Below are 24,478 nucleotides of genomic sequence, written 5' to 3' on the forward strand. Positions count from 1 at the left end.
TGAGAAAATACTGGCACATTTCCCTTCCCTGTCCAGCATTTATTGCAAGGGAACAGTCCCTCCTAGTCTGTCCCCTGCAACCTGCTAGGCCATGGCTCCAGCAGCGGCTCATCTTCTTGGAGATATGTCCGGGGTCCTTTCCAGGGATTTAGTCTCACAAAACCTTGGATTTCATAGAATCACAGAACGGTTTGGGGTAGAAGAGACCTTAAAGATTGTTTAGCTCCAACCCCCCTGCCAGAGGCAGGGACAACTGTCAATGGACCGGGATGCTCCAAGCCCCATCCAACCTGACCTTGAACACTTCCAGGGAGGGGGCAGCCACAGCTTCTCTGGGCAACCTGTTCCAATGTCTCACCATGCTCACAGGAAATAGTTTCTTTCTAATATCCAACCTAAATCTACCCTCTTTCTCTTTGAAACTGTTCCCCCTTGTCCTATCACTACATGACCTTGTAAAAAGTCCCTCCCCAGCTTTCCTGTAGCCCCTTCAGGTACTGAAAGGCCACTATAAGGTCTCCCTGGAGCCTTCCCTTCTCCAGGCTGAACAACCCCAACTCTCTCAGCCTCTCTTCAGAGGAGAGGTGCTCCAGCCCCCTGATCATCTTCACGGCCCTCCTCTGGACTTGCTCCAATAGCTCCATGTCCTTCTTATGTTGGAGTTTGAAAGGAATTTATTTAATTGCACACACAACCCAAGCAGAGGTAAGCTGGCTCTAGTTGCTTTTTCTCCTGCTGGTATGGATAACTTTTTCTTGTCCTGCATCACCTGGAAGGGATCAGGCTCAAGGGCTGAACCCTGAGGCAGGTTTCCAGACAGGGGAAAGGGAGAACAGGTACATCAGAGCAGAGAAGCCCACTTTGGCCTTTACACCAGCCCCCTTTTGTTGTGGGGTGATCAGCAACCTGGATAAAGGCTGGAGCCTATCCATGTCCTCCCCAGCTCCAGCAGGCATGGCAGTCTTCCCGCTACGTCTGCTGGCATTGATGGCACTAACAGGGAGCACCCCAGAGTGACAGCCTCTGGAGTCCTGTTTAGTGGGGGTAAGAGGGATGGGGACTATCACACCCTTAGCAGGGGAGAAACTGATGCGCCTCATAGAAAGGGAAGAAGAAAGTGTTTCCATGTGTTTCAGTTCTGGGCCTCTTAGGGAAATAACAGAGAGTCTTGTGATTTAGAGACAAATATGCAAGACAAGGAGAGCTTTAAGCCACAGGCTTGGCCCACTGCCTGAATTTTTCCATCCTCTTTCAGTGTAATTACAGTTGAGCCATCTAGTAATTGGGTAACTTTTTTCCAAAGGAATCCTTTCACCCAGAGTGAATCATACTTGCTACAAAGAGAACATGGAAGCAGATAAGAGACATACAGTTCCTATGGTTTATTGTGATTGAGCATTTTACCCCCATCCCCTTATTCTTCAGGCCCTCCCAGATGTGTCCAGGGTAGGAACAACAGCCAGGCACTGAGCTTTGCTGGATAATTTCTCCCCACTTCTCTAAAAGAGCTTTCTCCTGCCTTGCTGTGACCAAGACAAACTGCATGGTTTTGGGGGCATCTAGGGGTTCTTCAGAATAAGAATCATTTTCCCTACTTTGGTTCCTGTCCCTACAAGAGCTGGTGGTAAGGGCAGGGCCAGCAGCTGGGCAGCCTTTAGGGACAGCAAGGCTTGATAGAGCAACCAGGTGACCCTGGATCCAGTTTCAGTCATCTGCTCCTGGGTTTTCTCCTGGACCACAAAGAGTTTCTGAAGTACTGTGTGCACACAGTGGTATTTCTTCTGCTCCTGATTTAGCCAGAGCTGAAGAGCCCAGTCTTCCTCCCAGACCCTTCCCGCCAAGTCTCAATCCATCTAACCACTTTCCATGAGGGATAAAAGCTTGGATAGTAGAACATTCATTGTAAAACTATTTTCCATTGGCTTTATGGCCACACACAGCTGGATCTCCTCCTGGAGTCACCGACAGCCTGCTTGGAAGGGTTGGGCTTAGCATCTTGGAGAGGAGCCTGGCTGAGGGTGGGAGGAAGCAGCTTTGCATAATAGACCCTCCTTCTCCAAAAAACCAACTCCTCCCACCCTTTCCTCAGTCTGATTGGTAGGTGGGGTGGAGAAGGGCTGGGACAACTCAGCTCTCCATCTACTTAAAGGCAAGGGTGGGGTCCCTTCAGCAACTTGCCTGGGACTGTTGCACCTTGCTAGAGAGGAGCATTATCCTGCAGAGCAGCACCATGTCTTGCGTGAGTAGAGAAGGGGATGAGGCAGCATTGCTGGAGGTGCTGCTTGATGGAGTGGGACTGTGGGGAATGTTTTGGCTTGGTGTGAGGGTACTTGCACTATCCCTCTCCATCTGCTCCTCAGCCCCAGTCTTGGAGGGTCTGCTAGAGCTGGGTGCCTGCTGCTGGGGAGGAAGGATCCCTGCTGCATCCATGATAGAGGGATGGCTGCTATTTCTTGTTCTGGCAGGAATGGGTTTGGGTTTTTTGCCCCCTGCAGGATCCCTCTGGGCAGTCATGGGGTAGGGGGTTCTTGCTGGGTTGGCTGCCAAGCTGGGGTAACCTGTTCTGCAGCAGCTTTTCTCTGGGAAAGCAGCTACATTAACGTCTATTGCTCTCTGAGCATCTCTTCTGGGCAGCCTTTCTGCTTGCTTCCTGGCTGAAGTTTTCATGAGTCACTGACTTGTGAGAAATAGCATGTACAGAAGTGCCCTTCTGTGAATACCAAGGACTGCTGGAGAGATGCTTGTGTCTGAAGAGTGATTGCACTTTGATTAACTCATTTTTCATTAGACTGAAGATGATTAATCAAGGAGTGTCCCAAGTGCAAGCTTATTTATTAAAGTGGGATGAGGGGAAAATTCTTAACATTCTCACATGTCTGAGCTCCTGGGCCTAGACAATGCTTAAAGTTCAAATTCAAGCTAGGGGAAGGGAGTGGAGGCTCCATGTCTAGGCAGCCAGGCTTGTGTGGGATGATGTGAGACCTACAAGGCACACAGGTGTGTTTGGGACAGGGTGGGTGTGTTGGGAGTTTGCAGGCACTTAAGCTTTACTCCTGTGAAATCCAGATATGTTGATCAGAGCAGCAGGAGAAAGATTGGGAAATCAGGCATGTGTCCCGTGTGACTGAGGTAACTTCTCTGGGATGCCCCAGTGCAATGCCCTAGGGGCAGGGAGCTTCCCAGTCTCTCCAAAAGCATTGCACTCTCTTTCAAGGCAGCGAGGAGAGCTGCCAAGTCAGAGCAACTGAGCCAGCAGGTACTGGGCTAACGTCTCTGCCTCCGCATTCCCCAGGGACCAGTGTGCACCAACTTGGGTCTCAAGCCCGGCCAGCGCCTCATTGTCAAGGGGAAAATTTCACCAAATGCCAAGAGGTAAGTTGTGCTGTGCTGTCCAGGCAGGGCCAAGGCACCACAGCGAGTTGTCTTCTGCTAGTTGGGCACAGAAGGAATCCCTTCCTTGGGTGGGAGAGGAGCAGCTTTGGAAGGGGTTAATACCAGCAGAGCTTCCTAGTGAGTCACTCTCTAATGCAAGCTGCAGACACATGCTGCTGCCAAGGGACTAAGCCAAAGCAGATGTGAAGCTCCAGCTGTGTGCACTGGCAGTGACCACATCCTCTCTAGTGCAGGGTAAAGGAAATGGAAGCCATGTCTATACTGAGATTTGGGTTGAGATCATCCCCACAGCCACATCCTCCCTCCTGCATGAAATTGGCCCAGGAGCAGTGACACCATTACAGTGCTTTGCTCTACCAGGCAGGAGGAGATGATAGGCCAAGATGCTCCACAGCTCCAGCTAATGGTGCAAATGGAAAGGCTGCAGGTTGCAGCAGAGCGTCTCAGGTTGTTGAGGGTCACTTTCACCCAGTACAGATGCCTATCAGGTGCTAGGGGGGAAAGTGCTGAGTGGGCAGGTGAGAGTAAGCAAAAATGTGCTCCTAACTCTGCAGGGATCAGGGTGGCTGGGACCCCCCAGGGAAGCCTCTGCAGCAGCCCCCAGGCCTTACGCAGGTCTATGGCTGGTGGGGCCCCTTGGTGGGTAAGGTGGAGTCTGTAGCTGCTGTACCAACACTAGTAGTGTTCCAGAAAACATGTTCCAGCTCTTCCCTGTGCCTTTGAAGTTTGAGAGAGTCAGAGTGAAGCCTCCTGGGTTTTCCCTTGCCAAATAATATGCCTCTTCTCATCTGGGTAAGAGGCCTGGAGGCAAGGTGGACACTAGACTAGGAAGCTGTTTCCTCCCACTGCCATTGCAAATGCTTTGGAATGGCTAATTACATGGTAATTATCTCAGCTGTCTCAGGATGGGGAGAAGGCCGTGGCTGTCGGGCAGGGTGCAATGCCAACTAACTGTTTGGGGCTGGAAGGAAATCTGTGAAAACCAACTCACTCCTTGGGAGCTGGTTTGGGTGCAGGATAACTCCCTGTTCATGGCTCTAAAAGCTTTGTGGAAACAGAGTGGTGCCTTTCCCATGGGTAGCACTATGGACCTTATCACCATAGCAGAGGAGAGCACCCCTTACTGACATAGCACCCTCTGCTTCAGGAAGCTGTGCAATTTAGCAGAGGGTTTATCTTTGGTTAGCCTCAGCTAGGCTTGAAGCAACAGACCCAGAGACACCCATGGTAATGAGAGAAACGCTGCCATAGTGCCTGATGTCTTCTTTCTCTGCAGCTTTGTGCTGAACCTGGGGAAGGATGCTTCCCACATTGGGCTTCACTTCAACCCCCGTTTTGATGCTCATGGTGATGTGAACACTATCGTATGTAACTCGAAGAAGGTGGAAGAGTGGGGTGCAGAGCACAGGGAGTCTGTCTTCCCTTTCCAGAAGGGGGGCACAGCAGAGGTAAGGCCTGGGATGCACTCTCTGTACGTGCCCTGGTGAAGGGAGGGTGTTTGGCACAGGGCACCCAACTGCAGGGGCTGTCTCAAGACTGTCTGTACTGAAGGTGTCTGGCTTCTGCTTGGCCACTGCCACTCTCCAGGGCTCTGAGCAGTGGGGGAGGGTGGGGATCAAACATTCAAGCTCCATCTAGCTCAAAGGGATGTTACTAAACTGAGCAGGGAATGGGCATCCATTGGGAGACCAAAATAACGATCCTGCTGTGGAAGAGCAAGTTATTCTGCTGAGCACATTCACCCTACAAAGCGGAGGGTGGCACAGCAGTGCTGCGGAGGGGAGAGGCTCAAGGGCCTCTTGGCAGACACTTTCTCTGACTCTTTCCATTTGTCTTGCAGATCGCTTTACTCATCAACCAAAATGATCTGACAGTCCACCTGCCAGGCCACCAGTTCACATTCCCTAACCGGCTTGGTCTCTCTGTCTTTGACTACTTCGATACACAGGGGGACTTCACACTCCAGTCCCTCAGCTGGGAATAACTTCCACTGACACATCTATCTCAAAGATACAGAAAAAGCAATAAATAAATAAGAGTTTTAGTCTACTCAGTCTCAGTCTAACTTATTTCATACTGCAAATCCACATAGGTTGGTCACCTTGCTGGAGGGGGGAGGGGAGGAGGACAGTAGCCACTTTGCTTGAGTACAACATGTATCATGGTATTGTTCTGGTTGGAAAAGACCTTCAAGATCATAAAGTCCAACCACTACCCTGACTGCTGAATCCACTGCTAAACCCTGTCCCCTGGCACCACATCCGTCTTTTTAGATGTCTCTAGGGATGGTGGCTCAACCACCTCCTCAGACAGCCTGGATCACCAAGCCCAACTGCTGCCCCAGAACAGGACAACCCCAAAGTTCATACTGTGTCCGTGAGGGTGTTGTGCAAGTGTTTCTTGAATATTGTCAGGCTCGGTGCCATTACTGCTTCCCTGGGGAGCCTGTTCCAGTGCTCCACCACCCCCTCGGTGAAGACTCCAATGTCCAACCTAATGTGGATGGGGTTATGCCAGCCTTGGCCCTTAGAGTCACAGATGAAGAGGAAGGTCAAAAGCCTGGGAAGGGAGAAAGTAAAAAGCCCTAGGAGAATCTCAGGAGGAAATACTGGGGCTAGATGTGGGGAAAGTGGAAGGCTCCCTTAGGCAAAGTCACCCACTCTTGAGGTCTAGACTGACACCCTGCACTGTCTGTGTAAATTGGGCTGATGACCTAGAGAGCCTTTGAGTTGCTGTGCTAGGTAAACCTAGTGGGGTGCATCTACTGAGGGGAAAGTCTTTCATTGTCCTTTGGCCTGTGCGCCTGACACAACTCTCCTTTGTCTTCTTGGAACTTGTTGCTGCTGCACGGGGACAGCAGTAGAAAAGGATGTTTGACATTACAGCACAGTTGTCACTGAGCTGTGGGTTGTTGCCAAAAGTGCCAGCCAGCAGCCGCCTCGGAGGCTCTCCCAGTCTGATGCTACTACAGCAGCAACGACTGCTGCTGTTGGGCAGACCGTGCCTGGTGGGCGTAGGAAAGGTGGGAGCTCCCCTTTCTGTCACACACAGCAGTTACCAGGTAGGCCTGGTACTGAAGGACCCAACATTTGAGTCCTCATTTCCAGATCTGGCCATGAGCAACATGACACACAAGCGATTGGGTGCCCATGGAGGACTTCCTGCAGGGCTAGCCTGCCTGATTCCTCCCGTTAAGCAGCTGCAGAAGAGCTGGAGCACAGAAACTCGCGCCTGTGGCAGCAGCACCTGCTGGTCTTGCTCCATAATTCATGAGGCTCTGACAGGTCCTGTGTCTCAGGTACCAATGCAGAGGGAGGCTTGGCTACTAGGAACTGGGGAGCTGAGAAGGAAGAGAGAGATGAGTTGGAGACAGGGGCTCAAAGATGGGCTTTTGTGCTGGGGGACAAGAATGCTTAGGGTGTACAGGCAACTTGAGGCTCTACAGCCGGATCACTCTTGGAGCCTCTTGTTGCCAAAAGCCAGTCTGCTCTGGACAATCACATCCCGCTCTTTAGGGCTACATCTATAACAGTAAACACGACATGTAATGTTGCCACCCTGTGCATAGGCGTGGCTGAGAGCATAGTTTGGGGACTCTTCCTGTGGGATGATATGAATGAGGCCATCCTCTATAGGGGCGGGAAGAGAGTTTAGCTGTATGGAAGTGAGCCATGCTAGGCTAGATGGCCTCAAGACAAGAGACATGGCCCAGTTAATGCAGTGGCCTTGACACAGTCTGGCAGACTGGGGTACATTTGGTAAGTCAGAGAGTTTGGAGTTTCCTCAACCATGGCACGGACAGGGTGCTGATGAGGACCCCCTCCATGAGCTGCGCTGACGAACATGTGGTGGAGCTCTCTCCTTGCAGCTTCCTCCAAAAGTTGAGCAAATGGGCTGACCTCCCTGAGCTGCATTTCCACACAATCTCACAACGTCTCTTAACTGTACTCGGGAGTCTTTTTTTAGAAAGGCTCTTCACAGAGTGGAGGAAGAAAGCTGAGTGTGAGCTTTACCACAAGAGGATCAACCTTATTCAGGTCTCCTGCTAGCCTGGCTGCTTCTTGAAGTGACTCACTGGTCCTGTGAGATCTGTGACTCACTGTTGTCCTGACTTTGTTATGGCTTAGCCCGTTGCTAGCAAGGAGGTGAGTATTGGTGGGGGTTCCCCAGCTGTGTAATTTAACGTATTGAGGTTGATTGCTCCCTTCCACCCACTCTTTAGCCTTGTGCAAGGTGGAGCCTGGCACGTGAGGACCGAAGGACCTGAGGATGGAGTCAGGATCCCCGAAACAAACACCCTCCCCCGAGCCGAGGAAGGCGCGTGGGGAAGGCACGAAGGGGACGGCACCGCGACGACGCTGACGGAAGACGCGGCAGACCCGCGCGGCAGGCGATGAGCTTTTATTTCTCACTTTGACCCGGCCAGAGGCTGGGAGACATTCCCAACCTGGGCCGCTGCTCCCCCCACTGACCCCCGCGACTCCCCGAAAGCCAGGGGGACACCGTGGCCTCCCCCGGGTCCCCCCGCCGCCTCCCGGCAGGGTGCCGGGGGCCGCGCCGCGCTCCTCTCGCTGCGGCCGGGGCGCCGGCGGGAGCTGCCGGCGAGCAGGGTGTAGAGGAAGGGGTTGACGCAGCTGTTGCCGTAGGCCAGGCAGGTGACACCGAAGTTGAGGTAGGCCTGGGCGGTGGGGCCCATGCCCAGCCCCTCGCCCCGGTACAGCCCGGCCAGCTGCCAGGCCCAGAAGGGGAGGAAGCAGGCCCAATAGGCCGCCACGACGGCAGCGATCCCGGAGAAGAGCCGGCGGGCGGGGGCCCGGCCGGCCGCCGGCAGCCCCGGGCGCCGTGCGGAGGAGCGGTAGGCCCGGGCCAGGCGGGCGTAGACGACGGCCAGCACCACGCCGGGCGCCAGGACGCCGGTGGCGAAGAGCACGGTCAGGTAGAGGCGGAAGGCCGCCGGCGTCCAGGTGGGGACGCAGACGCGCTTGTGCGGCCCGGCCTCCTCCCGCAGCTGGGTCATCACCGCGGTGGGCGCCGCCAGCAGCAGCGCCAGCAGCCAGAGGGCGGCACTGGCCAGCTTGCGGCAGGCGCTGCCCGCCCGCCGCGCCCGCAGAGGCCGGGACACCGCCCAGTACCTCTCCAGGCTCATGGCAGTCAGGAGGAAGATGCTGGCGTGCATGGCGAGGAGGTCCAGGCTGAGCAAAAGCCTGCAGCCCACGTCCCCGAAGAGCCAGTCGTGGGCAAAGTAGGTGCAGACCACGAAGGGGATGGTGCAGAGGTACAGGAGGTCCGCCAGGGCGAGGTTGATCACGTAGACCCCTAAGGAGCCTGCTGAGCGACCCACCACCCTGCCAGAGGCCACCACCACTGCGTAGATGTTGCCCACCACCCCGGTGAGGCACATAACCAGCAACACTGCAGCCAGCGGCCCCGTGACCGGGCTGTCCCCTCCCGGGACACCACTGCCATCCCCCCCGCCACTGCTTTCCTCCAGGAAGCTGCCACACTCGGGATCCTCGCCAGGCCTTGCGCCGGCGAGGGAAGGATCACCAGACATCTTTGGGCAGGGTGAGGAAGAGCAAGTCAGGCTGCCAGAGACCTGGTCCTTCCCTCTGCCTTCCCCCTCGCTGTTCGGGACACGTCTAGCCTTAACACAAGAGGGAAGAATGGCGACAGTTCAGCGCACACAGAGGACTCCAGAGAAGTCTAGTCCTCACCTCCAGCTGCCCAGTCCATTTTGCTGAACTTGTCCATCGCAGCCTCAGTCCGGTAGTTTTCCTTGACCACCAAAGGGTTGAAAAGGGGACACCGCCCTCCCCTTAAAGACCAACAGGTGTAAAGTAACCTCTGTCAGCCAGGAGGAAATGCTTCTGGTCTTCACCAGCTCCTCACCGTCTGCTTTTCCTGCGTTCACTGGGCCCACAGAAACCAGCCGACTCGGTGGACAAGTGGATTTCTTCTTTTCTCAGGTCTGCATCCTCTCTGCTCAGATCTACTCTGGAGAGGTGGGCTCTGCCCCCCTGAACCAGCCCCTGGAGAGTTGCCTTGCCCACTGCATGGAGGAATGTGTCTGACTCACAGCTTTACACTCCGGTGTGAACACAGCCTCAGTTTATACTGGGCTCTTAGCCACTAGCTGAGAAGCCATGCTGGCACCCTTCTCTTTCCTGCAGACATGCTCTTTCTTCCCCAGTGCCTTCCTCCACTTTCCCCCAGCTCCCTCTTCCTTCTTGTTCTTTTTTCACTTTCTTTTTCCCATTTCCCCTTGCACAGTATTCCTCATTTGAAAAAGAAAGACAAGACTCCCTAACGTGGTGAGGTCAGGGAAAGCATCACACAGTGGCTTTAGAAGGGAAATAAGGGCCAGCCCTGAAAATGCAAGAGGCAGGGGGCTGCCACACTGCTCTCCACGGCTCTTTCCCAAGCTGGGCTGAAACAGACTGTCCCTCACTCCATTCCAAGGACATAAGGAACCCCTGATGTGTAGATAATGGATGTAGCCCCTGGTTTTGCCAGCAAGCCCAGCAGATGCTAGGATGTCTCACATTTCCTATGACCTGGCCCTCTTCTACCCTTGTCCCTCAGTCAGCAGCAAACTGCTGGAGCCTCAAAGAGCTGGATAGGCTCACTCTTTCCTCCCTCTCCCCAAAGACCACCCTCCTCCCCTAAGCCTTTCCCCTTCTTCCCTGGAACCCCCAAGACCTGCTGCCTCACCCGAGCAGGGAGCAGCAGCATATTAGGTAGGCACCATTGCCTTCTAGCGGGACACCACTGCATGACACCTCTGCCCTCACACTTCTCTGCCTAGCTACCCTGCTTTTTCTTCTCCCACATCTGAGCCTCATTCACCTCAGGGAACAGACAGAGTGGGACAGAATTTGCAGAGCAGAGACAAATGTGCTGTTACCACATGCGCTCTACTGTTAGTTCTCAGGGGTTTTCGGGCCACTCCAGCCACACTTTTTCACATCCTTGGTGTATTGGCTTAGTTCTGGCTAAGTTAAATGCTTCCACTCATCTCCAGCAGCAATAACTCAGCAGCAAGCAGGAGCAGAAAGCATCCCGCTGCTACTGCCCTCACTGCAGTAGGACCCAAGCACCTTTCTGAACAACGTGCTGCAGCAACAGAATTAAGGATGGTGGTTCCACAGAAGTGGGCGTATGGCACACACAGCACGGATGGAGGAGCACTTCAGAGCTCCCTCTGGGCTTCTTGGCATGGCTGGGTGACCCTCCTTACTCTTCCTCCCAGTGAACTAAACAGGCAGGTTGTTGAGGTGGGGTTTGAGCTTTTTTCCTATGGACTGCCCCATTTTCACAGTATCAGAACTGAGAGGCACTTCATTTCAGAACACAAGCTTTGCAATGGCCTTCAGTTTACGGGACAGTCATGCTTCAAACGGGGAGATCAGCAAACTGCACTGAACATATAATTTTGGGTGGAGAGCTCCATCGTGCCATGGCAGCAGGATCAGTGATGCTGCTTCTCAACCCAGAAGCTGATGCTGCCAACAGGTTCTGGTGGTCTCAGTGCAGAGACAGACCCTCAAAGCAGTGGGGGACAATGACCTTGCCCATTTGGCTCCGATGGGAAGATTCACAGTCCACATGCCCTGGGAAATGCGATTAATTACCAGGGCTCCTTGCTCTCATGGTGGGTTTTTTCAAGAAATGATCTCACGCCTTAGCAGTTAGCAGCTCAGCTCATTTAGGAAGTTAAAATAAAATACAATAGGATTTATTTTAATTTTTTTTTTAACTTCTCTAGGAGCTAATTAAAATACTTTTTGCTTCATTGATCCTAGTTAGCAGCCCATAACACACTAGATGCCTACTCTCAAATTGCCTGCATAGAACTGCAGACACATCAGATTCTACAGTCATCAGCAGAACTCAGCTGGTCCTTCCAGCATGTGAAACACAGCTCCTAAAGCTCTCCTGGGAGAGCTATTTTTTAAGATCTGAATCATGGGTTGAATTAGTGGTTAGGACTAACTGTTACTAGAAGAACCTGAGCATGCAGAGTTCTTACCACTGCATAAAATTGTATGTGTATGTAATATACAATACACACATCTGTAACGTATAGGGCAGAAGGAAAGTGCCAAGCCTTTGATGTACAGAGAATGAGGGAGCAGAAATCCGTGTATTACTAACTTCAGACATCAACCTCTACGCTCCAGTAAAGTCAACAGAGAGTCCAAAGTCTGTCTCGGACACGCCATAGGCTGCTCTTTGCCAGACCCATCCTCTCTCCTTTGGTTTAACTGAAGACCCAAATTTGACAGCTAAACTTCAACGGCATGAATATCCCTCACAGTTATCTTCCCTAGGGTAATATTCTACCTCCCACCACTTTTTTGTTACATGCACACACACACAATTATCCACATGCTGTACACACAAGTATACACACACATTGGTTTTGAGCAGATCTCTTGACATTCTCTGTAGCAATCAGAAGAAGGTCTCCACACAAATGTGGCCTGAAGAAGCTTTCAAGCCCACCCACGGCAGGAGGAAACAAGACTCACATTTGGCTGTTGGATTACATCCTTTAAGTAACCTTTCTCAACTACAGCTCTAACTGATCAAATATGTGTATGTTTCACATCTCTGTTGCCAGCAGAGAAGCCTTTTCGTGTCCCACCTAGTCCAGAAGCCCCTGCAACCTGCTGGGGTGTAGCTCCAGGCAGGCAGCTGTTTTCTTGCATAATGTATGTGGCTGTCCATGCAGGAGTGATGCTAGGTCCCATGCCCAATGTAGCAAGTGCCAAGTTTCCAAGGCCCGACTGACAGGCAAGGCCTGCCAGAATCCAGTCAGACCACAGCAATTTAACACTGACGTGTTGCGCTGAGGATTCAAACTCACAAAGTCTTGCACTTGAAAGGAAGCAGCTTGATCTGGCCCCCAGAACAAAGCAGACCATCTATGCGGGGGAAAAGGTGCTTCAAAGGGTGCTCCAAGAGCACTGTGTTTCTCTGATGTTGATCTCTACTGACAGCCCACCCAACAGGGCCAGGTGGAGTCGAGTCATAGTGAGGTTCCGGCATGGCTTCCTAGGACTTAAACTTGAAGTAGGCTTCAACTGTAGTGAAGGAAAAAGGTGCTGCGTTAGGGCAAGACCCTGAACCAGAGTGGCAGGAGGTGAAGGAAACAACATCCAAGCACTTACTTGCATATTCCTGCGGTGTCATGGCCTGGTTGATGACACTAGTGAAGGCTGTAATCCAGTCCAGCTGGTCAGTCTCCGTCTCACAGGTGAAGAGGTATTCCCGGTCAGGGGTGACAATCGTGAGGCCATAGTGCCAAGAGAAGTTTCCCTGTGTCCCTGAAGGCAATCCTTTCTGGACGCTATAGCCATTCTCTCTGCTGCCCACAAACACCTCACCCTTAGCAAATGCATCCTGCACATCAGGAGGGAAAGACAGGGATTTACAGGATCCCAGAAGAATCAGGGAATAGCAGCAGTGCACCTAAGGGCAGGAGTAAGTGTGGATGTAATAGCAAAAAGATTTGAAGGTGGTCAAGGGATTCAGAAGACTCATGAGGCTATGCTCAAAGGCAGCGCCAGAAAGGAAAAATTGAGAGCACAGATCTCAAGAGGCCTGAGAGAGGAACTGCTGCTCCTGCCTCTCCACATGACCCCGTCCATGTCACTCTCCTCCCCATCACCGACTTACACCACTGCCCTCCCTGTTCCCACTGTTTGCAGACAGTGAAACAAACACAGGAAGTGTGGGATGAACTAAGTGGGATGAAAAGGGGAAGACCTTCAGAGCAGCTGGGGAACCTGCAAGCCCCTCTCACTGCAGAAGAAAGACTCTGGCTGTACTTTGACCCTGCCCTCAGCACCGTTGCTTGCAGTTGCCAGAGGTCAGATCTCTCCCTCACCAAAGGGTCCTTGAAGTACATGAGCCTGCGGTGATCCAGTGTGAACCAGCGCTTCTTAAAAGCTTCTCTCTGCTGTGAAGGGAAGAGGTGACATAGGTAAGGGGACAGTGCCCTCTGCCGCGAGCAGTTTGAATGGATAACCAAAATTCATCCCAACCACTTGAACCAAGCCCCTGCCTTAACAGCAACCTCCTCTTCACCCTTTCTGAGCTGAGAGTGGGGATCAGTATCGGGTTTTTCAGTCCCAGCTGCTATCCCCAACTCTGACTTGTGTGAAGGACCCAAGAGTTGAGACAGGAGAAATCTAGACGCTAAATACCTGTAAGGTCATGCACACACAGACACATGCAGGGAGATCTGTTGTTCTGGGAGAAAGCAGGGACTCTGGCTTCATCTACTTTCACATGTGTCCTTCCCCTTCCTTTTATTCTCCCCTCCCTTGGTGCACACACACTGTTCCCACGGGTGTCTAAAGAGTCAGGGGGGAATGGGGAAACAGGAGGAGAAAAATATTGAAGTAGGGAAGGTCGGTGGCTCTTTATGAGGTCCCACTTAAGATTATTTTTTGTCTCTCACAGCAGCTCACCTTTGGACCAGTCTTCTCCATGTATCCCTCCTTCAGGAAGTTTCGTGTCAGCCGATTTTTAATCTGACAAAAAGTCAAGAGTAACATTCACTGAGCAACGTTTCTTTGCTATTCACTTTCACCCTTGACCCTTCCTTCTAGTGCCTCAAATTCAGCTGTCTTTTAAATTCATGTCTGCATAACTGCCTAGCCAAGGAGACACTTCTGTCCCCAGACTTCCCAGAAACAGCAGAGAGCAGTCTCTTTTACACACACTTTTTCACCCCTCTATCCAAACACTGTGTTCTCCATTTCTGTTCCTGGGGATCCAATAATGGCCTTTCTTGTCATGTAACCAAGTACCAGTGGGATACTCAGCACTGAGGTCTAGTGCTGCCTTACCTCATTATCACTGGCAATGGGAAATGCTACCTTCAGGTAATGGAACTGCACAGAGCGAATGGCATTGAACCAGTCCACCACCTCCTGAGAATGGAAAAGGACAGGAGAGGAAGTTTAGCCAGAGCAGCAGGGAGCCATCTCAATTCACCCAGCCCTATCTTAGCTTGAAACACAGCCAGCTCTCCCTCCCCAGCACCTGCAGCATGTTCTTCACACACACACATACAGCCAGCATGGCTGCCCCATTCTCTGCATGCACAGGCAGCACAACTGCACATCTTCTACAGCAGCTCCTCCCACACAAACAGACTCAGCCAGGGCTCCTTGCCCTGCTCCCTGCAGCAAAACTCTCCCACAGACACACAAACACAGAGACAGAACCCCCACCCTGTTACCTACAGCAACTCACACATGCACACCACCCCATCCTTGTCATGCTTCAGACTATTAAATACCAGCACCTTCACAAATCACCTCAATTGCTTTGCAGTATTTGATGCTAGAACAAGGTACCTTGCCACTTTCATGGTAGACAAATATATTCCGAGTCTTGTTGTCTTTGAGATAGGTGATCTGCAGGCCATTGGGGTTCCCAATCTTTACTGGCTGGAATGTAGCATTGATTACATCTATTTTGACATTGATTTTGGGTTCTTTGGCCTGAGAAAAGAATGGCATTGGTCATGCATGAGCAATCCTAGTAGGAAAGAGACTTGAGCTGGCTCAGTGGGGTAAGAAGGGTCAGAGGGTGTTATAAAAAGTAGTAACTACCCCTTCCCAACAAAACTGTTGCAGCACCCATTCCCTTCACTGTGTGGCATGCTCAAGCCCAAACAGTGGCCAAGCCCCTCACAGTTTATATTTGAGCTGTGCCTCCTATGGAACTGCCAGGGAGACACTAAGAGTGCATCTGACTTTACAGCTGAGACAGTCTAAGGGCTAACTGACCCCAAAAGGCAAGACCCCATTCCTGCTGCTCCCTACCCCAAGCCATTCCCTCCCTTGCAACAGTATACTAGTATTTGCCCCATTCACTTCAGGAAGATGGACTAGAAGTGTAGCCTTCCTCAAAACAAATCAAACAACCTGGTTTGCCAACTTGGCTCACAGAGGGGTGAAGCTGTTCTCATGGGGGGTGCAAGATTACACAGCCAGATTAATGTACAGGGGTGAAATGAAAGATCAGCCCTTTTATCATCAGTGAGGAAGGGTACAGGGAAGCACAAAGCAAGGTCATGGGGAAAATGTCACCCTAACAGTAGGAAGGGGTTGCCTCTCCTCAGTCACATGTTTCTTTTATCATCCCTGGCTTGGGATGAACACATCAACCTCAGAAACATGCATAGGAAATAGAAACATCTCCATGATCCTCCTGCCCTGGGTGGAGAATGCACTGAGGTGGAAGTTGACCACCATACTCACATCCTGCTTGGTGAAATATTTCAAACATCCCTCTCTCTCAGACAAGAGAAACTTGCGGGGTAGGAACTGCCCATTGTCTCTGCCTCGCTTCCAGAGGATGCCTTCCTTCACCCCTAGGAGCAGAAAGGTAATTTTTAAGAGAAGTCCCCCACAGAAAAAGTAGGCATCAGAGAGCTGCATGCAGCCTGGGGTCCCAGCCACATCTCTGAAATAAAGCATGTGATGATGGACTATTGCTGACACCTGTGAAGGAAAGTTATCAACTCTGACATACAACTGAAGACAGCAGTGTTCCTGGGTTAGGAGCCCAGAAAAATAGCCATCGAAAGACATTCCCAGATGTTTCCCACCTCCAAGTCCAGCTCCCACTACTGCCACTTGAGAGCCATCGCTTGGGTGAACAACAGAGTCCAAGCCCACACAGACCCTGACATGGGAACAGAACTCTTCTCATTTGTCTCTGCAGGCCTGTTAGCTCCTTCACCTTGTGTCACACCACTGGCAGTGACATTTCAAAGACTGCTGTGGTTGGAGGGGGTGGCATGCAGCAGGACAGAAATTCCTTACTGCAGAGGTCTAGCTCTCCCAGGACAGCAAATGCCTTTGAAAAATGCCATCTGGTAATACCAAGCATGGAAGCAACCCATGGCAGCACTAACCTATGCTGCCTACAATTTAAACTCCCTCAAAACAATGCCCTGTAAGTATCAGCTGGGTATTTGCAACACTGACACTACGAGCTTTCTCCTCATAGTGTTCAAAAGCTTCCAGTGAAGGCAACAGGCAGAATATCTTGATGCTGTGCTCTTCCCTTACCATCAGAATATGGCAGCTGCTTTCCCGGCTCGGTGAACTCTTTGCGTTCATATTTGGCCCGTATCCACTGTTCTCTCAGCACTCTGGGGAGAAAGGTGACAGAAATTAACTAGAGGAACTCAGAACTGCCCTTCTCCCTTTTCTTCTGTGTGCAGCAACTTACTGGCAGTCATTGTAGTTTGGCTGGTAATAGTAAATAGGGATGTGAGCTTCGTATGTGGCTTTAGTCACAGCATTCCCATGCTTGGCCAGAAACTGCAGAGTTAGACAGAGAGTTAGTGCCTTCCCTTTGCTGCAGACTCATGCTGGGGTTTGCTTTCCTCATCCACTACCAGGCTCGATGTACACTGAGCTCCAGGGGAGCCCTGTCTTTCCTGTACGTTGCAAAATCCCAGCAAAATCTGGCTATGGAAGGGTGGGTCTCAAAGGTCTTTTCTACTCTCAGGATTGCACCTGAATCAACAGAATGCCATTAAGTGTCACGTCCATGGGGCTGGGTGCACACACATGCAGTGGGTTTGCTGCCATGCCCCACATCTCTTGGGGACCGACTTCCATGACAGCTCTGCAATGCTGCCTGGGAGGGCATTCCAAACTTCTCTACTCCTCCCCAAAAAGCAGTGAGATACAGATTATTTTCTTTGGAACTCCGGAAAAAAATTTTCAGTCCCCTGAAGATTAGTGGGTTGAGGGGGGTGTAACAGAGAGACGCCAAGTTCCCATAAATGCCATTTTTCTCAAGAGATCCCATGAGATCTGGACACTTCTCGGAGCATGGGATTGTCCAAGATTTTGCCCTCGGAGTGGTGAAACCAAGAGGAGACACTGAGGCTGAGTGGTGCTGGGGAGTGGGAAATGAGTAATCTGGAGCAACAAAGACCCTGAGCCTTGGCAAGATATATTGCAAGAGCTCTGCATTAGCCATAAAGTAACAGGACGTGGGGAGACACATCAGGCAAGTGCACTATCCCTCTTTGGGGATAACTCCCTGGGGATTTATCCTCGCTTAAGTATTCACAGCATGAGTAGATAAAGGACTACATACCACATTAAATCTGAGAGTTGTAAAGGGCTGATTTTCCCAGAACATGTTAGTGTATGGCCTAGACACAACCCGCTTGACATACCAGTGGGGATAAAGATCTCACCTGCACCTGAGCATCATCCCAGTGGTCCATCTTCAGGGATTTGACTTTGCTGATGCTAGGGATGTTGCGATGAATTCCTGAGCAGCTGAGGCATATAAAGACACCCAAAGTAGAGGATGCCCAGTCAGGATCTGAGGGTATAAAACAAGAGTATGATTAGAGGTGGTCAATTCCCCTGGCAGATACACCTTAACTGAGAATATTGTCTGGAGAAACAGAGAGCTGGGTAACCACTGTTTCATCAGAACTGATTAAGAGCCAAGGTACAGGCAGAAAAAAGCACAGCTATTAGTCCCTCTTTCCCACTGTGTCAACCACTTCATCTGAATCTATATTGATTTGAGCCTTGAAAAAATCTGTGCTCTGCAAACTCCCTTTGCATTAAGGGCCATTCACGATGAAACTGAAACCACCTCTGGGAGAAGACACCAGGAGCTGTTTAGTGCAACAACACAAAGCCCCAGCGGTATTTATCTCACTAAGTGGAAAGGGGCCTTGAATCCAAAATTCTCAAGTGTGAAATTAATAAGGTAGAATGGTACTAAGTAGCCCAGTCTTAATTTGGCTTGGGTGGTACACTCCACGTGCCCCTTTTGGGAAGAGTAGGATGGATGCTTTTAGCAGCACCTACAGGACCTCCAACTGAAGGCCCTCCAGAGAGGGCAAGCCCTTCAGTAGAAGAAAACTCTGAGGCTCCCATGGCAGGTTCTCAGTTTGTAGCTGAGTCATGGAGAAGACAATGCCCTCCTGAATCATACCTTCTTCTGTAGCAGTTAGGATTTAACTGGGAGCTTTCCTGTCAGGTCCTGACTGGGCATGACCTTGGTTTGTATTTGAGATCTGACACGATTACAACCCCAGTGCTGCAGCTAGACTGGCTCCGCTCACCTGGCACTACTGTGTCCCCATCCTCCTTCTCACCAGCACTACTGCGTCCCCATCCTCCTTCTCACCAGCACTGTGGCAGCATCTCCTTCCTCCTCCCTTGCCAGCTCACCTCCAGGGAGGGGAATCGAATACCCAGGCAAAGCAATGCCTCTCCTCCCTCTGCCCCAGGCAGATAGCCAGCACCAAACTACTGCTAGAGACAAGCCCCAGCTCCCTGCTTCTGGCTCTTTCTCCAGCAGCCCTTGGGGACTCACCTGGCTTCCCACAGTCTGCACACAGAGAGTTTTCCGCTCTTCTCCACACCTCCTTCAGGGCCTTCATGCTCCTCTCATGTCCTCCAGCCATCGCGTCCAAGTGCTATCCCTCTGGACAGGGCAGGGCCAGAAGGGCAGCAGCTGCCTGCGCCTTCTGCACCTGTGGGCCAACCTGCCGGGTTGCCCAAGGAAGAAGGAGCCACCAGAGAGCCAGAAGCTCTTGCAGCCAGAGGAAAAAGGAGAAGGTAGGAGAAGCTGTAAGGCTAATGGAAAGAGTGTGAAGGCCTGATGGTGCACCTGAGGCAGCTGAGCATTTGAGCCGGCTGAGCACAGGCAGGGAAGGAGAGGCTGAAGTGCACCCAGACTGTAAGTGAGGAGGAGGAGAAGCAGGAGACCTGCCCCATGGGCGTGGAGGGAAATGCAGCAATTAACCACAGAACTGGTTTTTCTGCATTTCTGCTGGTGAAAGGACAGGCCAGGAAAAGAGGGCAAGCAGTGAGAAAGCTGATAAAAGCTCTGGACAAGCAGCCCCTAGGCCATGTGAGGATTCTGTAGGCTGGGAGGGTTGCCTTTGGCTGCCCCCAGAGCTTGCTTCAGGAGCTTCCACCAAAGCCAGCTGGCCACCACACAAGATTACACCCGTTTTTAGGGTGAGGACTGGAGGGCAAGTAAGGTTCAAGAGTTCAGCCAAAGTCACTCCAGCCACTAGCCAAAAACACAGCAGTCCTGATGTGCCCACCTACTCATGCTGGCCTCTCTCTCCACCATCAACTACAAAAACCTTAGCTGTTCAGCAAGGTCCTAAGCCTTGAAGACCCAGTGTCAGAGCTGAAACATGTCCCGACACTTGCCTCCCCCAGCTAAAAGCAACAGAGGTGCCACCCAACACCAAGCAATGACAATAGCTTGAAACAAACTCAAGACGCTTATTGAAGAAACACAGACGTTAAACACTTGGAGGAAAAACCTTTTTTAAGGAGATGCATCCCCAGAGGAGTGGCAGAGCAGGTCTCAGGGTGAAAGACTGGGTGCTACGCTGTCTGCACAAGGCAGCGCCGTAAGAGCCTTTTGCCAGGAGGGAGCTGAAGAGGAGCAGGAGTTGGAAGCATCCAAGCCTGAAGGACATCCCTGCCTGCCCCGAGCCTGACGCCCGGGCTAGCAGCAGACACCTGCAAGGGCCACGACAGCAGCTCCTCTCTCCTGGCCCCAGCTTGGGGGGAAAAAATGCACCAGGGCTGGGTGTGGGGACACACGCAGATCCCACACGCAGGCGGGACAAGCTGACCCGGTGCTGGCTCCTCCAAGCCACCCCGCAGCCAGTCAGCCCGGCTGCCCCTCCAGCCACCGCAGGTGACTCTGCGGCCGCCCCGTCCTCCGACCAGCGGCGGCTGAGCCGGGCAGAGCCGCCCGCTCGGGGCCTGGGGAGGAAACCCGAGCCCTTCCAAGCCCCGAGGCACAAAATGCCGGGCGGGGGAGGGCCCGGCCGGCTGGGCGGAAGGGGCGGGCGGCAGCGGCAGCAGCAGCAGCAGCGTGGGGCCGCCATGGGCCGCGGGAAGAAGAAGAAGAAGAAGGGTCCGGGGGGCCGGGAGGGGCGGCTGGTGGTGACTTTCGACGAGGAGAGGCGGAGGTGAGACTGGGTGGACTGAGGGGAGGAGGAGGAGGAGGAGGAGGTGTGCCCCGGTGAGGGGGGTCGCTAAACGGCTTGGGGGGGGGGGGTGTCTGTGTTGCCGGCGGCAGGGAGTACCTGACCGGCTTCCACAAGCGGAAGGTGGAGCGGAGGAAGGCGGCGTTGGAGGAGATCAAGCGGAAGCTGAAGGAGGAGCAGAGGAAGATGAAGGAGGAGGTACCCCCACATGCACCCCCCGGCCAGGCTGGGGAGCGAGGGGCGCACCCCCTTTCCCCAGCCTGGGGGCCCGGGAGCGGGGCGGGAGGGGGCTCCGGGCTCCCCCTGCCCTCCCGCAGGGGGACGGGGCCATCCCGGGCGGGGGGCGGGCGGCGGGAGCGCGGCGATGACCCGTTCTCCTTCCCCAGCGGCACCAGGAGTACCTGAAGATGCTGAGCGAGAGGGAGGAGGCGCTCGGTACGTGCTGGAGGGCGGGGGGAGCGGGAGGTGGGCGACCCTGGTCCGACACCCTTGGCTGGGTGACGAGAGCTGGAGTAGGGAGGCTGGCGTGCTGGCCCCCAGTGTCAGCTCCTCGTCCCTCTCACGTCGTCCCGGGAGGCTGGGCAGTGGTCTGAGCGATGACCCCCGCAACCTTCAGGGTCCTTCAGCGGGACAAAGGGGTCGGGTGCATTGTACAGAAAGGAACAAGCAAAAGGACGTATCCAGGGTTTTATCAGGTCTTCTCCGCTGGGAGAAGGAGCTTGCCTTCCTCGCTTGTAGTGTTGGTGTTCAAGCCTCGCCACCCTTTAATCCTGCATGGGTTAAAGGCTGGGTCCTCCCCTCCGCCTGACAGTGCAGGAGCAAGTGAATGTATCTTGTGGAAAGCTGGGCACTTTGCAGTGCAGGATGTCTTGTCTCCCCAGATGAGGCTGATGAACTGGAGCACTTGGTGACGTCTCAGACAGAGTCTGTGAACATTGACCACCCAAATCACGTTGTAACAGTGACAACCATCAGTGACCTAGACCTCTCAGGAGCACGCCAGCTGGGATTGACCACTCCTATGGTAAAGCCTCTTGCTGCTTCTCAGATTGCATCAGCAGCAATGGTTCTTGGGGCTGGCTAGGTGGGCCTGGTACTCCCTGAATATGCCCAAAGACATGCAGCTGGCTGGGAGCAGGGATGAAAAGAGAAACTCAACATTTCACATTCCTTCACAACTTATGTTGGGCCTCTAATGAGGAAGAAATGACCTACGTGAACAGGTCACTCCAAACCTCCCTGGAATGCTTTGCTAGTCCCAACTAACCTTTTTTAGATGAGAGGTGTCTCAGGGCTATCTGGGGAAAATGTAGCCTTTTAAAAGTTGATACAACACAAGCAACAAGATTTCAGACTTGTGGGCCGTCCTCAGCCTCTTTCCTGTGTCCTGTCCAGGAAAAGTGACTATTGGCTTGAGGGTTTCCTTTCTGTGTGATCCTGTGTTTGGATCATGAAGAAGGAAACCACTCAGTTGTCGTTGCCTTTATTATAAAAATGTCTTGTAACTGTGATCTCATACTTGTTTCATAGTGGTTTCCAGGCACTGCTTGATTTTTGATCCTTTTGGTCTCTGTGACTTGTGGCTGGATTTGAGCTCTTTGGGGAAGTGTCTGTGTTTGTCAGTCAACTTTTTACATTTGTAAGGTCATCTTCTAATCTGAAAAGCCACCTAAAGAGGTTTTAATAGTAATTTAAGAAAGAGCCTGAAGCCTTTAGTTCATACTTTGGACTTCAGTTGCATGGCCATTCAGAACATGCTCAAGTTTTTGGATCATAGGGTAGATTGCTATAGGACTTCTCACTGTTCCCTTTCTGAGGAGCTGCAATAAGAAACCTCCAGATTTGGACATTGGAGAATTAAAATAGGCCTCATCCATGACTAGATGGTTCACAAAACAGGATGAAACCGAGAGGGCAGCAGAAACTGGAATCACAAGACTGCCTGTTTTAATGTGCCTGTAGGGATTTTTTTTTCTCTTTTGCTTCCTTTTGAAGGGAAAGAGTGATGGATCAGAAGAAGAGAAAGGAGAAGAAGTGGTGAAGAAGCCTGTAAGAACAATGCCCAAGAAGTCCAGAAACCCATTTCTGTCTGAAAAGTATGTACAAATTCATTCAACTTCTTGCTGCTAGGCTCTGCAAGCTGATCAGGGGAATGTTTTGTTCCCAGATCAGCCATGTGGTGGCAGGGAGGAGGGGATGCTGTTCTGCATGGGCGCTGGTGGGCAGGAGCCAGCAGAGGGCACTGGCAGAGCACAGTCCTGCCCCGGGCGCTCCGTTCCCATCGCACTGATCCCCGGTGACAGCGGTGACAGCAGCGGCAGCAGCTGGAGGGGGATGCAGGGCGGGCTTTGCCCCGAACCGTTTTTCTAGTCGTCCTTCTCAGCAGATATTGCAGGGTGCAGAGTTTGTCTCTAGGATGAAGGTCAAAAGACCCTAAAGTCTAAAGCTTTGGCATTCTCCACATCTTTCAGTATCCAGGATTCACAGCTGCTTTCAGTATACAGAGAATTACCTGACTCTGCAGTGGCTGGGCAGCCCACTGCTTAGAAAATCCATTTGAGTTGTTACTGCATGTGTAGACCTGCAGGTTTTCTGCCCTATCGGGAAGGTGCCCAGCACAGTGGAGTTTCCCTGGGGGGTTGCCGTGGTTGCCATCCGTTCCTGCCAGGCCACACAGGGCAATCCTGCCACTGCTCCGGTGTTGCCTTGCTCCTGCAGGCTTTGGTCCCAGATGTTTGTCTCTTCCTGCCCTGCACAGGATATCTTCTCTTACTGCCACGCTGCACATGCACAGCCGGAAGAAGACGAAAGGAAAGCGACCCCAGCGTGGGCAGGGTCCCCGCAAGAAGGCCCAGAAATCCAGCACGGGCCGGACCACTAAGACTCAGCGACGGAGGCTGACGGGCAAAATGGGCCGCGACCAAGACTGACGGAGAAGCCAGTGCTCAGACCAGCAGCTGGGACAGCACTCCACATCTGACCTGCTGCTCTTTTGGGCCCCTTCACTGTGGGCAAGGGCAGTAGCGAGCCCAGTTCTGCCTTTTTCTCATTTCCTGAGCTCTGGTCAGGATCACTAGACACTCTGTTTCTGCAGTGACCTCTGGGTGCTGTGGATTCTCTAAAAACTTCTGCCGAGGGTCAGGTTCTCTATTTGAGAAACCCATCTGTCCTTGGGCCTCCCCTTCCAGAGCTGATACTTGGCTTTATCAACGGGGAGAATCTGGTGCTGAGTGCAACAGGCACATCGCCAGGGCAATTTATGCAACCATGAAATGCTCTGCATCAGTGCCCTGACATCTCTGCTGTGCAGTAAATCCTTTTTCCATGGAAAGACAGTGTCATCCTGTCCCGTGTGTTCCTTCCCTTCTCCAGTGCCACACCTGAATGCAGGGGTACTTTTTGTTTGGTACTTGTGCCAGGTGAAATCGAGTAACTTTGTGAATAAATCTTTATGAAGTCATTTTGCTAAGAAAAAAAACCACATTTGTGACTTATTTGAAGCATAACAGCAACTGTGCTAACGCCAGTACCAGTTGGGAAGAGGCGAGATTATTCCTGTTCCTTAAAGGATATTGAAATCCGCTGGTGCTTAGGAAATGGAATAGCTAGGAGCTATTTCTGTGGCAACACAGAACCAGCCAGAGCAGGAACGGCTCATTCCATTGTCTGCTGAATGTGCCGATCTTCATAGCGATAGCTCAGAGGAGTATGAAATGCCCTAATGCCCTTGCTGTATGTGTGTGGCCCGCTCTGGGGTGGGAGTGGCAGAGGCTGCTCTTTACTTCAGGGCTGCTGCAGTCATCAGCATTTAACTGCCTTTCTTCTTGGGACCTCAGTGTGTTTTTTGGCATGGATGCCTTCAGCAGGGGAAAAATAAAAAAGGGTTGCATGGTTGAGGAATGCTGGTGGCAAAACTGGGAGCGAATCCTCTGAGGAGGAGAGTGAGCCTGGACACCGTGGTGGCCTCTGTCCTCTGGTGTCTGTAGGAAATGGTGGCTATTCTTGCCTCTGACGGCCAGGCCCCTTCCCTTGCCACATGTGTTCTGGCAAGGA

The 24,478-nt window shown here is 52.4% G+C and overlaps 4 protein-coding genes across 4 annotated transcripts; 2 read left to right on the forward strand and 2 right to left on the reverse strand.

The window, feature by feature from the left end:
• Positions 1-2,117: 2,117 nt before the first annotated feature.
• LGALS1 (galectin 1) lies at positions 2,118-5,442 on the forward strand. Its single transcript, XM_051626826.1, has 4 exons — positions 2,118-2,239; positions 3,293-3,372; positions 4,670-4,841; positions 5,234-5,442. The coding sequence occupies exons 1-4, from the start codon at positions 2,231-2,233 to the stop codon at positions 5,375-5,377; spliced, it is 405 nt and encodes a 134-aa protein (XP_051482786.1). The 5' UTR covers positions 2,118-2,230; the 3' UTR covers positions 5,378-5,442.
• A 2,359-nt stretch (positions 5,443-7,801) lies between these two features.
• LOC127384884 (urotensin-2 receptor-like) lies at positions 7,802-9,036 on the reverse strand. The gene has a single exon (XM_051619968.1). It carries the CDS (start codon positions 8,945-8,947, stop codon positions 7,802-7,804), a length of 1,146 nt encoding a protein of 381 aa, XP_051475928.1. The 5' UTR covers positions 8,948-9,036.
• Positions 9,037-11,767: 2,731 nt separating this feature from the next.
• On the reverse strand, positions 11,768-20,129 carry LOC127396401 (arf-GAP with dual PH domain-containing protein 1-like). Its single transcript, XM_051644039.1, has 11 exons — positions 18,781-20,129; positions 17,639-17,769; positions 16,654-16,745; positions 16,491-16,573; positions 15,675-15,787; positions 14,766-14,912; positions 14,253-14,336; positions 13,872-13,934; positions 13,286-13,357; positions 12,567-12,798; positions 11,768-12,479 (listed from the first exon to the last, which is right to left on the reverse strand). The coding sequence occupies exons 1-11, from the start codon at positions 18,869-18,871 to the stop codon at positions 12,451-12,453; spliced, it is 1,137 nt and encodes a 378-aa protein (XP_051499999.1). The 5' UTR covers positions 18,872-20,129; the 3' UTR covers positions 11,768-12,450.
• A 150-nt stretch (positions 20,130-20,279) lies between these two features.
• NOL12 (nucleolar protein 12) lies at positions 20,280-23,883 on the forward strand. The gene is made up of 6 exons (XM_051644040.1): positions 20,280-20,407; positions 20,518-20,623; positions 20,812-20,860; positions 21,307-21,449; positions 22,421-22,521; positions 23,184-23,883. The coding sequence occupies exons 1-6, from the start codon at positions 20,322-20,324 to the stop codon at positions 23,353-23,355; spliced, it is 657 nt and encodes a 218-aa protein (XP_051500000.1). The 5' UTR covers positions 20,280-20,321; the 3' UTR covers positions 23,356-23,883.
• The last annotated feature ends 595 nt before the right edge of the window (positions 23,884-24,478 follow it).

Source organism: Apus apus, chromosome 1 (assembly GCF_020740795.1).
Source record: "Apus apus isolate bApuApu2 chromosome 1, bApuApu2.pri.cur, whole genome shotgun sequence".
Classification (NCBI taxonomy): domain Eukaryota; kingdom Metazoa; phylum Chordata; class Aves; order Apodiformes; family Apodidae; genus Apus; species Apus apus.

Bases quoted from the DNA above. Each gene is read 5' to 3' on its own strand.
- LOC127384884 (XM_051619968.1), bottom strand. From the start codon at position 8,947: ATGTCTGGTGATCCTTCCCTCGCCGGCGCAAGGCCTGGCGAGGATCCC.
- NOL12 (XM_051644040.1), top strand. From the start codon at position 20,322: ATGGGCCGCGGGAAGAAGAAGAAGAAGAAGGGTCCGGGGGGCCGGGAG. The intron at 20,624-20,811 runs GTACCCCCACAT...CTCCTTCCCCAG, and splicing joins AGAGGAAGATGAAGGAGGAG to CGGCACCAGGAGTACCTGAA. The intron at 20,861-21,306 runs GTACGTGCTGGA...TTGTCTCCCCAG, and splicing joins CGAGAGGGAGGAGGCGCTCG to ATGAGGCTGATGAACTGGAG.
- LGALS1 (XM_051626826.1), top strand. The intron at 3,373-4,669 runs GTAAGTTGTGCT...CTTTCTCTGCAG, and splicing joins ATTTCACCAAATGCCAAGAG to CTTTGTGCTGAACCTGGGGA. The intron at 4,842-5,233 runs GTAAGGCCTGGG...TTTGTCTTGCAG, and splicing joins AGAAGGGGGGCACAGCAGAG to ATCGCTTTACTCATCAACCA.
- LOC127396401 (XM_051644039.1), bottom strand. From the start codon at position 18,871: ATGGCTGGAGGACATGAGAGGAGCATGAAGGCCCTGAAGGAGGTGTGG. The intron at 14,337-14,765 runs GTACCTTGTTCT...TTCCATTCTCAG, and splicing joins TCTACCATGAAAGTGGCAAG to GAGGTGGTGGACTGGTTCAA. The intron at 13,935-14,252 runs GTAAGGCAGCAC...ACTTTTTGTCAG, and splicing joins CCATTGCCAGTGATAATGAG to ATTAAAAATCGGCTGACACG.